The sequence below is a fragment of the Ranitomeya variabilis genome, chromosome 1 (assembly GCF_051348905.1).
Source record: "Ranitomeya variabilis isolate aRanVar5 chromosome 1, aRanVar5.hap1, whole genome shotgun sequence".
In the NCBI taxonomy this organism is placed as follows: Eukaryota; Metazoa; Chordata; class Amphibia; order Anura; family Dendrobatidae; genus Ranitomeya; species Ranitomeya variabilis.
Genome location: NC_135232.1, coordinates 443141160 through 443155394, shown reverse-complemented (window position 1 = coordinate 443155394; position 14235 = coordinate 443141160). Strand labels below are relative to the sequence as shown.

Sequence of the window (14235 nt, the reverse complement as noted above, 5' to 3'; positions counted from 1 at the left end):
TTTTGTTCCATGAGCCATTTAGTTATCACCTTTGCTTTATGGCAAGGTGCTCCATCATGCTGGAAAATGCATTGTTGGGCGCCAAACTGCTCTTGGACGGTTGGGAGAAGTTGCTCTTGGAGGACATTCTGGTACCATTCTTTATCCATGGCTGTGTTTTTAGGCAAGACTGTGAGTGAGCCAATTCCCTTGGCTGAGAAGCAACCCCACACATGAATGGTTTCAGGATGCTTTACAGTTGGCATGAGACAAGACTGGTGGTAGCGCTCACCTCTTCTCCGAATAAGCTGTTTTCCAGATGTCCCAAACAATCGAAGAGGGGATTTATCAGAGAAAATTACTTTGCCCCAGTCCTCAGCAGTCCACTCCCTGTACCTTTTGCAGAATATCAGTCGGTCCCTGATGTTTTTTTCTGGAGAGAAGAGGCTCCTTTGCTGCCCTCCCTGAAACCAGGCCTTGCTCATAGAGTCTCCGCCTCACAGTGCGTGCAGAAGCACTCACACCAGCCTGCTGCCATTCCTGAGCAAGCTCGGCACTGCTGGTAGTCCGATCCCGCAGCTGAAACAGTTTTAAGATACGGTCCTGGCGCTTGCTGGTCTTTCTTGGGCGCCCTGGAGCCTTTTTGACAACAATGGAAGCTCTCTTCTTGAAGTTCTTGATGATGCGATAGATTGTTGACTGAGGTGCAATCTTTGTAGCTGCGATACTCTTCCCTGTTAGGCCATTTTTGTGCAGTGCAATGATGGCTGCACGTGTTTCTTTAGGCCATGTGCACACGTTCAGGATTTGTAGCGTTTTTTTCGCGTTTTTTCGCTATAAAAACGTGATAAAAACGCGAAAAAAACGCTAACATATGCCTCCTATTATTTACAAGGTATTCCGCATTTTTTGTGCAAATGTTGCGATTTTTTCCGCGAAAAAATCGCATCGCGGAAAAAAAAGCAACATGTTCATTAAAAATGCGGAATTGCAGGGATTCCGCACACCTAGGAGTCCATTGATCTGCTTACTTCCCGCACGGGGCTGTGCACACCATGCGGGAAGTAAGCAGATTATGTGCGGTTGGTACCCAGGGTGGAGGAGAGGAGACTCTCCTCCACGCACTGGGCACCATATAAGTGGTCAAAAAATAAGAAATAAAATAAAAAATAGTCCTATACTCACCCTCGATGTCCCGCGCAGTGTTCACGCCTCACCGCTGCACGCTGCCGTTCGGTTCCTGTAGCTGATGTGCGGCGAAGGACCTTGCCGATGACGTCACTGTCCTGTGATTGGTCGTGAGCGGTCATGTGACCGCTCACGTGACCGTGACGTCACGGAAGGCCCTGTGCGCACAGACCAGCTATAGGAAGACGAACGGACGCCGCTGAGGAGATGTCTGGGTGAGTATAAGCATTTTTTTATTTTTTTTATTATTTTTAAACATTCTATCTTTTACTATAGATGCTGCATAAGCTGCATCTATAGTAAAAAGTTGGTCACACTTGTCAAACAGTATGTTTGACAAGTGTGACCAACTTGTCAGTCAGTTTTCCAAGCGATGCTACAGATCGCTTGGAAAACTTTAGCATTCTGCAAGCTAATTACGCTTGCAGAATGCTAAAAAAACGCGAAAAAAACGGAAAAAAAAACGCAAAAAAAAAAATGCGGATTTCTTGCAGAAAATTTCCGGTTTTCTTCAGGAAATTTCTGCAAGAAATCCGCAACGTGTGCACATGGCCTTAGAGATAACCATGGTTAACTGAAGAGAAACAATGATACCAAGCACCAGCCTCCTTTTAAAGTGTCCAGTGATGTAATTCTTACTTAATCATGACTGATTGATCGCCAGCCCTGTCCTCATCAACACCCACACCTGTGTTAATGGATCAATCACTAAAACGATGTTAGCTGCTCCTTTTAAGGCAGGACTGCAATGATGTTGAAATGTGTTTTGGGGGTTAAAGTTCATTTTCTGGGCAAATATTAACTTTCCAAGTACAGTAATTGCTGATAAGCTGATCACTCTGACAGTCAGGAGTATATGCAAATTGCCATTAGAAAAAATGAAGCAGTAGACTTTGGAAAAATTAATATTTGTCTCATTCTCAACATTTTCGGCCATGACTGTAGTGAGAAAAGCGAATACAGAGGACAAGTAAAGAGGAAGGAATTAGAACTGTGGAAAATGCTCAGGGTTGTGAAGGAAACATTCATAAGGTTGTGCACCCGCTATCTTCTGTATACAGTATACTCCCTACCAAGATCCTGTTAAGTAAAAAGTTTATTTTTGACTGGTGGTCTCCCTTATTGAGCTGTAAAACATCAGGTCCTGGCAAACCAGCATTCAGTGTTAAAAGTGGCCTGCCCGGGCGTAGCGCCCTACAGCACAAATCAACACACCCAGCCAGGACCTCCTCTTTCACGTAACATGCTGGGGCGCATGATATGAGTACCTCGCCCATGACTACCGCCCTACAGCACAAATCTACACACCCAGTCAGGAGGCTCTTTCATGTAACATGCCGGGGTGTATGATATGAGTACCTTGCCCATGACTACTGCCCCACTTCATGTTACACCTATAAAAGGGATTGTGCCAAATTTGTAAGTTATTTTCTATCCATCAGAAAGGGAATAACTTTCCAATCGCCGGGACCCCCACCAATCACAAGAATGATGCACCTCCACTCTATTCATGCGAGTGCTGTAGATAGCAAAGCATTTACGGTATTCTAATTTAGCTAATTTCTTTTAAAAAATGTTTTAGTTTCTTGGTAAGTAACTGAGTGAAATAAACAAACAAAATGACACCATGCTTTATATAAGGGTGATATTGTATGTGGACTGTTGTGAGTTTTGTGTGCTAGAGGTGGTGCAGTCCAACCTGGAATTGTATAAATATGTGTTTGTAGATGTGGGTATGTGTAATTGTGTATTGTGGTGTGAGGATACGTGTGGTTAGAAATGTTTGAGTGTAAAATCATATTCTGATGTTTGGGACATATTTACTACTGTAAATCTGTAATTACTATTGCATATCTGCGTTAGGATATTTAATTTGCCTTTTGGTTTTTAGGAACAGAATTATTGTGCAAACCCGATCCTTTGTATAAGGTCTCATTCACACGTCCGTGTTCAAACACTTGAAAAAAATGGTTTAATCAGTTCTTTGGAGAGAGTTCAGTATGTGTCTCAATCTTTACCAGTAGTGTTTTTCACAGCTGGATAAATAAATAAATTACAAGTCTTCAATATTTTGCAATGTTAACCCCTTCATGACCTTGGGATTTTCCGTTTTTCCGTGTTCGTTTTTCGCTCCCCTCCTTCCCAGAGCCATAACTTTTTTATTTTTCCGTTAATTTGGCTATGTGAGGGCTTATTTTTTGCGGGACGAGATGTACTTTTGAAAGACATCATTGGTTTTACCATGTCATGTACTAGAAAACGGGAAAAAAATTCCAAGTGAGGCGAAATTGCAAAAAAAGTGCAATCTCACACTTGTTTTTTGTTTGGCTTTTTTGCTAGGTTCACTAAATGCTAAAACTGACCTGCCATTATGATTCTCCAGGTCAGTACGAGTTCATAGACATCTAACATGACTAGGTTATTTTTTATCTAAGTGGTGAAAAAAAATTCCAAACTTTGCTAAAAAAAAAAAAAAAAATTGTGCCATTTTACGATACTCGTAGTGTTTCCATTTTTCATGATCTGGGGTCTGGTGAGGGCTTATTTTTTGCATGCCGAGCTGGCATTTTTAATGATTCCATTTTGGTGCAGATACGTTCTTTTGATCGCCCGTTGTTGCATTTTAATGTCGCGGCAACAAAAAAAACTTAATTCTGGCGTTTCGAAATTTTTTCTCGCTACGCCATTTAGCGATCAGGTTAATGCTTTTTTTTATTGATAGATCGGGCAATTCTGAACGCGGTGATACCAAATATGTGTAGGTTTTATTTTTTTTTTTATTGATTTATTTTGATTGGGGCGAAAGGGGGGTGATTTAAACTTTTATATTTTTTTTATTTTTTTCACTTTTGTTACTTTTTTTTAACTTTTGCAATGCTTCTATAGCCTCCATGGGAGGCTAGAAGCAGGCACAGCACGATCACCTCTGCTACATAGCAGCGATCTGCTGTTCGCTGCTATGCAGCAGAAAATCAGGTGTGCTGTGAGCGCCGACCACAGGGTGGCGCTCACAGCTGCCGGGGATCAGTAACCATAGAGGTCTCAAGGACCTCTATGGTTACAATGTACAAGCATCGCCGACCTCCGATCATGTGTTCAAAACAGCTGACCTGTCCCAGATTTGATGCGGGCTCACCGCCGGAGCCCGCATCAAAGCGGGGCTTCTGACCTCGGACGTACTACCCCGTCCAAGGTCAGAAAGGGGTTAAATACGGATGACACACTGATGGCACACTGATGGCTCACTGATGCCATCCATGTGCTGAATGTGTTTTTCATGGACTCATAGACTTGTACTGGCCCTTTGCAATCATGATACTGTGAAAATGGGAAAAAAATGGATACTACCAACATGTCTGTGCAATACAGACATGTGAATGATGCCTATCTGATACAAAAGGAAGCACAGGGGTCCTACGTTTTGCACATTAAGGTCCCGTTCTCACCTTCAGTATTTGGTCAGTATTTTACATCAGTATTTGTAGCCAAAACCAGGAGAGGAACAATCACAGGAAAAGTATAATAGAAACATATGCTCCACTTCTGTATTTATCACCCACTCCTGGTTTTGGCTTACAAATACTGAGGTAAAAAACTGACCAAATACTGAAGGTGTGAACGTGGCCTAATTCCACCTGTCTGTTCCTAAAATAGAAAATACATTATGGTCTGGGTCTGGCTTTGGCTGAGTGTGTGCATTTGTAAAAGTACAAATGGGACATTTAGAGGCACTGTTGGGCCACTGACTGTGATGGTCGGACATGGCACACCCATACTTATGTTTCACCCTCTTTAGGGCTTGTTTCCATTTGCGAGAAACACGTCCGTGTCTCGCATGTGGAAACCAAGCTCTGGTGCCGGCATTTGGGAGCGGAGCGTGCGGCCGCATAGCAACACATGGAGCCGCACGCTCCGCTCTGGAGTGCCGGTGCCAGAGCTTGGTTTCCACATGCGAGACACGGACGTGTTTCTCGCAAATGGAAACAAGCCCTTATACTAGGTATATGCATGGTAAATCACAGCATATACTATACTGCTAAAAAAAATAAAGTATACCTGGCAATAAGATAGTTTAACTTAAGCATTATTGATTCAATTTCTACAGCGCGACCTTTGAATAATTTGAATACATTGTTTGTATATTTTTCCAAATATGAATGTTACGTGCAATCCTAGATACATTATCGATAAATCATCGTTTTTTAAAGCCTGCCCCTTGTTAGGAGTTACAGTGTGTGTTATGTAACGCTCAGGGAACGCGTGTAGAGAATTAATACCTTTTCCAAAGAAAAGAAGCCTGGCTGTCATATTGGTGAAAATCCAGGAATGGCCACAGAATTGTATCAGGTAATAGACAGAAAGATAAGTCTTCATCCTGGGTTCGCAAAGACAGAAAACAACAATTATGGATTCAATAAATTGGCTTAATTGTGATTTTCATTCTCCTTTATTCATGTCAAGAAATACTTCTGGCCCAAAACTCACAACTGCTGTAAGGCATTGGCATGTGCCACACAACTGCTGTAAGGCATTGGCATGTGCCACACAACTGCTGTAAGGCATTGGCATGTGCCACACAACTGCTGTAAGGCATTGGCATGTGCCACACAACTGCTGTAAGGCATTGGCATGTGCCACCTGGGAACTTCTTCCCATCTCACCGTAGTTACCACTAAAGTCATTTGGCACTAGTGTTGTGACATTTCCGATAATGAAGTGTCCTTGATATGAGCACAACATTGAACAGGTAAAAGTCATTTACTCACTGCTTCCTGTAATATTTCTGTTTTAACCACTTGCTGACTTAATCCTGGTGAAAGTAAGCAGTTTTTTGTCCCTGGATCTTTCATACATGAGGGCATAGTGCAATTAGAGACATATTCCAAAACATGCAAAAAATTCTCATAGGTGAAGCTGGAGTAATGTTCATGAAGCACCATGCTGATCTTAGGGACTTGCTGAGGGCTTCTCCTGAAGAAAGCAGCAGCAACAATCTAATGTATAAGGATAGTTGTGAGAGTACAATAGGGAGGGGTGATATTTTGTCCTCTGTGAAAACTATGCTGGGAAGTAATGCATTACAAGTTAATCTTTGTAGTTTTGCGTGCTTAGGTTACAAAGATGATCGGATAAAACATATTCCATAATGTTCACATGTATAAGGAGAACGCCTCTTCGAGGAAGTGATCCCGAGCATTGCTTTCCAAACAATTTTGGCAAAGTGCCTGTGAGCCTCAGCTATTTCTTGTTTTCAAGATCCGTTAATCTCGGCCACATTGGATAGAATGACATTTCTAAATGAGAAACTAGTAATAATACCACTTTCCATTATTTACAGCTACAACAAAGTGAACGCTATAGAGGCGTACCTATTAACAGGATGCCAACTGTTCTTCATAGCTTCTTGTGACGAGGTGCTCTGTCCCCTGGGATCTCACTTTCAAGTTAAGCTGAGTGCAAATGGGATTTCTTTAGCAGTGCATCCACTTCACATCCTAGGAATAGGACTCACCACCTCCATTGCTTTGCAAAGTAAAAGCAAGATTTCAGAGATGTATCCTCCTAAGAGTAACGTGCAAGAGTCTCTGCAAAGCTGCACTGTACTGCCAGTGACTGGGTGGAAGAAGAGACGCCCTTCAATGTTCAGCTTCCTCCTACTTTCCTCTCCCTCTTTTTGTACTAATGTTCAAAGAAGTGAGTTTATTGTTTCTTTTTCTGTTTAAGAGGAAACTTTACAGGGTCAACAATACAAATAGGGCCAACGACGGAGGTTGGATGGAGCAGAAACAACAGGATTATCTATTCCCCTAAAAGAAAAACTTTTAGTTAAAATGGAGTCTGAGCAAAAGAGAAATCTAAATCAAATCAGTATTTGGTGTGACCACAATTTGCCTTCAAGGCAACAACAAAGCATCAATTATTTTAGGTACACTTGTACACAGGTTTTGAAAGAACTTCTGTCTCTTCATTTGACCTTATAGGATAGCAGTAAAGATAGTAGCATATAGTATACCGCTGCACTAGTAGAGGTTATTTCCAAATATGTATGTTTATTACTTTGCACACAAGTTCACCGCAGTGATAAATGACAAAAAATGAAGAAAATATTTTCCAAGCGATTTCGTAACAGTCTGACCCAAGGCCGAGTTTTCCTCAATTTGTGAGTTTGAGCTGTAGCAAAGATACGCTGGAAATGAGCTGGTACTTCATATAAGGCAATAGGATAACTAAATCAATAAAATATTGGTGGTAGTGGATCGCCTGGTAGCTGTGAGGGGACCCCCTCAGAGTGAACGCAGGCTACACTGCATAGATTCCACCCCCAAGGCCTGATGACACATGCCCCATTGAAGGTACCAGGTGATCCACTACCACCAATATTTTATTAATTTACTTATGGGTAAGTATCTGTCTGCATTTTTCAGCATTGAGGACACCATTAATCTTGACCAAAGCCCAACTCCATTTGCAGCCCCAAACTTGCCATGAGCCTCCACCATGCTCATGCAGACACTCATTATTATACTGCTCTCCAGCCCTTCAGTGAACAAACTGCCTTCTGTTACAGCCAAATATGTCACATTTGACTCTCCAATCCAGGGTACTTGCTGACATTTTTCCATACCCCAGTTCCTGTGTTTTTGTGCAACGTTGAGTCGCTCGGCCTTGTTTCTGTCACATTGGCACCAGAATTTGCTCCTGCGATTTCTGCTTCTGTTGTCAGGCTCCGTCCTATTCACTGTGTGGACTGCACTGGTGATAGAAGAGATGTCAGAACCAGAAGCTCTGGACTGCAGGTTCTGTCCAGCCACTAAGGTTAGAATGGCTGGGACCTGTAGTGCCTTCCAGTCTGGCAGTGGGGAGTGTGTTTCCAGCTGAAATTATCAGCTCCCTGCTCCAGCCAAGTGGAGAGCACCACCCCCTGCTAATGCTTCCAGCTTACTGCTAGAAGCTGCCAGATATAGCTTAGTGGTTCCTTGGATAGGTTTGCATCTTCTGCTCCTGTTTGATTTAGTATATTCTTGTTTTGACCTTGGTTTGCTTTTTACTATTCTTACAGATCCTGATTTTCTCTTTGACATGACATTTCAGCCCTGACCCTTCTTGGCAACAATTCCTACCTCTGGACGGTAGCCCTTCCATGGTAGCACTCCACTGGGTCCTATTGTAAACCCAGATCACTGTGTAGGGGTTAAAATAATAATTATTATAAATTTTATTTCTATAGCGCCTATATATGCTGCAGCACTTAACATTTTAGAGGAGACTTGTACAGACAATAAAAGACATTACAGAATAACACATAACTCAGATACCAATCTTACGATCTATGAGGGTATTGGGATTTCTCTGGAGTCTGCCAAATAGAGTGGCTTGTGCCAAGTCTGTCCAAGGCAGCCCTTTTGAGCCTGTGTCCTCAGGCAGACATTACAGTTTGCATGTCAAAGGTATTGCTTTTTGGCTGTAATTTTTCATGACAATCACTTTTGGCCAGACTTCTCTGAACTTGTACAGTGGTGGCCAAAAGTTTTCATATTGAAACATGTTTTGGTTTTCACAACGTTTGCTGCTTCAGTATTTTTAGATCTTTTAGTCAGATGTTTCTATGGTTACTCTTTAAGCAGAGGGAGCGGGCTGGGGGTGCCTTTCTTGCGCCGAGTCCGGAACTGTCGGGGCTGTGTCCTCTGTTGTCCGGGGGAAAGCTTAAGCAACCGAACCAACCTTTGCACTCAGCAGCAGGGGAGTGGTTAGCTAAGGGAGAGCGGAGCGTGCGCAAAAGGGAGCAGACTTGGTGGGAAGAGACAGCTAATTTACTGAGATAATGACTTTTGGGGTTTTATTGGCTGTAAGCCATAATCATCAACATTAACAGAAATAAACACTTGAAATAGATCACTCTGTTTGTAATGACTTTATATACAGTTATATGAAAAATTTTAGGCACCCATATTAATCTTAAGCTTAATGTTTTATAAAAATAGTTTTTTTTTGCAACAGCTATTTCAGTTTCATATATCTAATAACTGTTGGACACAGTAATGTTTCTGCCTTGAAATGAGGTTTATTGTACTAACAGAAAATGTGCAATCTGCATTCAAACAAAATTTGACAGGTGCATAAGTATGGGCACCTCAACAGAAAAGTGACATTAATATTTAGTAGATCCTCCTTTTGCAAAAATAACAGCCTCTAGTCGCTTCCTGTAGCTTTTAATGAGTTCCTGGATCCTGGATGAAGGTATTTTTGACCATTCCTCTTAACAAAACAATTCCAGTTCAGTTAAGTTTGATGGTTGCCGAGCATGGACAGCCCTCTTCAAATGATCCCACAGATGTTCAATGATATTCAGGTCTGGGGACTGGGATGGCCATTCCAGAACAGTGTAATTGTTCCTCTGCATGAATGCCTGAGTAGATTTGGAGCGGTGTTTTGGATCATTGTCTTGCTGAAAGATCCATCCCCTGCGTAACTTCAACTTTGTCACTGATTCATGAACATTATTGTCAAGAATCTGCTGATACTGAGAGGAATCCATGCGTCCCTCAACTTTAACAAGATTCCTGGTGCCGGCATTGGCCACACAGCCCCAAAGCATGATGGAACCTCCACCAAATTTTACTGTGGGTAGCAAGTGTTTTTCTTGGAATGTGTTTTTTTTTCCGCCATGCATAACGCCTTTTTGTATGACCAAACAACTCAATCTTGGTTTCATCAGTCCACAGGACCTTCTTCCAAAAAGAAATTGGCTTCTTCAAATGTGCTTTTGCATACCTCAGCGGACACTGTTTGTGGCGTGCTTGCAGAAACGGCTTCTTTCGCATCACTCTCCCATACAGCTTCTCCTTGTGCAAAGTGCATTGTATAGTTGACCGAGGCACAGTGACACCATCTGCAGCAAGTTGATGCTGCAGCTCTCTGGAGGTGGTCTGAGGATTGTCCTTGAATGATCTCACCATTCTTCTTCTTCTGATGTTTTTCTTGGCCTGCCACTTCTGGCCTTAGCAAGAACTGCACCTGTATTCTTCCATTTCCTTACTATGTTCCTCACAGTGGAAATTGACAGGTTACATCTCTTAGATAGCTTTTTGTATCCTTCCCCTGAACAAATATGTTGAATAGTCTTTGTTTTCAGATCATTTGACAGTTGTTTTGAGGAGCCCATGATGCCACTCTTCAGAGGAGAAAAAAAATCACAGAGAAAAAAGCAGAGATGGTTACCTGCTGAAGCCTCCAAACAAATGCACCAGCAGGGCGCATCGGACCCGATTAATGAAGGCAACAACACAGGTGCAAAAAATACCGATGAAACAACCACTTTCAATCCAGTATTGGTTGTTTGGCATTAGTGCACAAAAAGATAAACGATAATAGTCTGTATGTGGCATTGTTCACACAAGCAATGCAGAGCATCTGGTCTACAGCCTATTACTAACGCACATACAGGTGGGCTGCCCAGTGCTACAAAATGCATGCTGTGTGAATAGAGGCCTACAGTTTACAGAGCCATCTTGGTCTGTCTGCGCCCTGCAAGATAAAGTGCAAAAAAAAACCCACATATCAATGTATGTAAGGTATTAGTTTATATTGGGGCCTCAATACGTAAGCCGGCAACCCACGTCAAGGGTCCTTACATTTTTGCCGGTCCTAACACTAAACATTGAGTAAAAGCTCACAGACGCACAAAGAGGACTTAAAAATCCTCCAGAAAATTGACAAAAAAAATCACAGAGAAAAAAGCAGAGATGTTTTGGTTTTTTTTCTCTGTGATTTTTTTTGCACTTTATCTTGCAGGGTGCAGTCGGACCAAGATGGCTCTGTAAACTGTAGGCCTCTATTCACACAGCATGCATTTTGTAGCACTGGGCAGCCTGCCTGTATGTGCGTTAGTAATAGGCTGTAGACCAGATGCTCTGCATTGCTTGTGTGAATAATGCCACATACAGACTATTATCTTTTATCTTTTTGTGCACTAATGCCAAACAACCAATACTGGATTGAAAGTGGTTGTTTCATCCAGGGCCGGACTGGGACTAAAATTCAGCCCTGGCATTTGAAGTTACACAGGCCCACTTGTCACATGGTGACTGTATAATATCTTTGTACACTTGTAGGCAGGGCCGGTTTTAGGCAAAGTGGGGCCCTAGGCAAAGTTTAAAATGGGTCCCCAAATGCTAACATATTGCACATCACACAGAAGCCTTTCTGTTGTATTTACGTGCGCTGAGTTCAGGCCGCTAAACAAGTTTGATCGACAATACTGAAGTTGTTCAACGCTTGTTTCCCGGCCTCTTTCCACCAGCTGAGGAATAATGATGAGACAGAACGATCACTAATAGATCACTAACAGATCACCATACAGTATCATGTTTTCAGCAGCACATCTACAGTTTACACTGGCAATGTGCTGCTGACAACAAGGCTTTTAGTTCCAGCAAAAACAATCCGAATATGCAGCATTTTACTTGTTTAGTAAAATACACCCCATAGTCCTCCATATATTATAATGTGCTCCATAGTCCTCCATATAGTATAATACACTCCCTATAGTCCTCCATATATTAAAATACACTGCTCAGTCCTCCACATAGTATAATACACTCCTCATAGTCCTCCATATAGCATAATACAATCCTCATAGTGCTCCATATAGTATAATGCACCGCCACAGTCATCCATGTAGTACAATTCACTTCCCATAGTATAATGCACCCCATAGTTCTTCATATAGTATAACGTATTCCCCATAGTCCTCGATACAGTATAATGCAGCCCACATATAGTATAATGCAGCCACCCCAGAGTATAATGCAGCCACCCCAGAGTATAATGCAGCCACCCCACAGAGTATAATGCAGCCACCCCAGAGTATGTAACCCCCATAGAATATAATACAGCTCACCTCCCCATAATATATAATGTAGCCCCCCATAGAATATAATGCAGCCCCCCATAGTATATAACGCAGCCTCCCCCATAGAATATAATATACCCCCACAATAGTATATAACACAGCCACATAGTACATAACATGGCCTCCCCCATAGAATATAATATACTCCCCATAGTATATAGCAAAGCCCGCATATTATATAGCACAAACCGCATAGTATACAGCACAGCCTGCATACTATAGCACAGCTCGCGTAGTAGATAACACAGCAGTATTCAGCACAGACCACACAGTAGTATACAGCACAGACCACACAGTAGTATACAGCACAGCCCACGTAGAAGTATACAGCACAGTCCACACAGTAGTATACAGCACAGCCCACAGAGTAATATATACAGCACAGCCCACAAAGTAATATATACAGCACAGCCCACAAAGTAATATATACAGCACAGCCCACAGAGAACTATATACAGCACAGCCCACAGAGAACTATATACAGCACAGCCCACAGAGAACTATATAAAGCACAGCCCAGAGTACTATATACAGCACAGCCCAGAGTACTATATAAAGCACAGCCCAGAGTACTATATAAAGCACAGCCCAGAGTACTATATAAAGCACAGCCCAGAGAGTACTATATACAGCACAGCCCAGAGAGTACTATATACAGCACAGCCCAGAGAGTACTATATACAGCACAGCCCAGAGAGTACTATACACAGCACAGCCCACAGAGTACTATACACAGCACAGCCCACAGAGTACTATATACAGCACAGCCCACAGAGTACTATATACAGCACAGCCCACAGAGTACTATATACAGCACAGCCCACAGAGTACTATATACAGCACAGCCCACAGAGTACTATATACAGCACAGCCCACAGAGTACTATATACAGCACAGCCCACAGAGTACTATATACAGCACAGCCCACAGAGAACTATATACAGCACACAGTAGTATACAGCACAGAGCACAGCCCACAGAGAACTATATACAGCCCACAGTAGTATACAGCACAGAGCACAGCCCAGAGAACTATATACAGCCCACAGTAGTATACAGCACAGAGCACAGCCCACAGAGAACTATATACAGCACAGAGCACAGCCCACAGAGAACTATATACAGCCCACAGTAGTATACAGCACAGAGCACAGCCCACAGAGTACTATATACAGCCCACAGTAGTATACAGCACAGAGCACAGCCCATAGAGTACTATATACAGCCCACAGTAGTATACAGCACAGAGCACAGCCCAGAGAACTATATATAGCACACAGTAGTATACAGCACAGAGCACAGCCCACAGAGTACTATATATAGCACAGAGCACACAGTAGTATACAGCACAGAGCACAGCCCACAGAGAACTATATACAGCCCACAGTAGTATACAGCACAGAGCACAGCCCACAGAGAGCTATATACAGCCCACAGCAGTATACAGCACAGAGCACAGCCCACAGAGAGCTATATATAGCACAGAGCACACAGTAGTATACAGCACAGAGCACAGCCCACAGAGTACTATATACAGCCCACAGCAGTATACAGCACAGAGCACAGCCCACAGAGTACTATATACAGCCCACAGCAGTATACAGCACAGAGCACAGCCCACAGAGTACTATATACAGCCCACAGTAGTATACAGCACAGAGCACAGCCCAGAGAACTATATATAGCACACAGTAGTATACAGCACAGAGCACAGCCCACAGAGTACTATATATAGCACAGAGCACACAGTAGTATACAGCACAGAGCACAGCCCAGAGAACTATATACAGCCCACAGTAGTATACAGCACAGAGCACAGCCCACAGAGAGCTATATACAGCCCACAGCAGTATACAGCACAGAGCACAGCCCACAGAGAGCTATATATAGCACAGAGCACACAGTAGTATACAGCACAGAGCACAGCCCACAGAGTACTATATACAGCCCACAGTGGTATACAGCACAGAGCACAGCCCACAGAGAACTATATACAGCCCACAGTAGTATACAGCACAGAGCACAGCCCACAGAGAACTATATACAGCCCACAGCAGTATACAGCACAGAGCACAGCCCACAGAGTACTATATATAGCACAGAGCACAGCCCAGAGAACTGTATATAGCACACAGTAGTATACAGCACAGAGCACA

At 42.8% G+C, this 14235-nt stretch overlaps 1 protein-coding gene across 2 annotated transcripts in view; it reads right to left on the bottom strand.

The window, feature by feature from the left end:
• The window catches only part of HACD4 (3-hydroxyacyl-CoA dehydratase 4), a 42122-nt gene extending 35340 nt beyond the window's left edge, over positions 1-6782 (bottom strand). Inside the window, exons 1-2 of one of the 2 annotated variants that reach the window (XR_013213078.1) lie at positions 6537-6714; positions 5445-5542 (exon numbers count right to left, since the gene is read on the bottom strand). Coding sequence is in view for 1 of the 2 variants with exons in the window: in XM_077249502.1 (XP_077105617.1) it covers positions 5445-5542; positions 6537-6565 (127 nt within the window). In the remaining variant the exon portion in view is untranslated. Of the gene's footprint in view, positions 1-5444; positions 5543-6536 lie in introns of both variants that reach the window. The other variant, XM_077249502.1, reaches the window with a different exon arrangement.
• Between the last annotated feature and the right edge of the window lie 7453 nt (positions 6783-14235).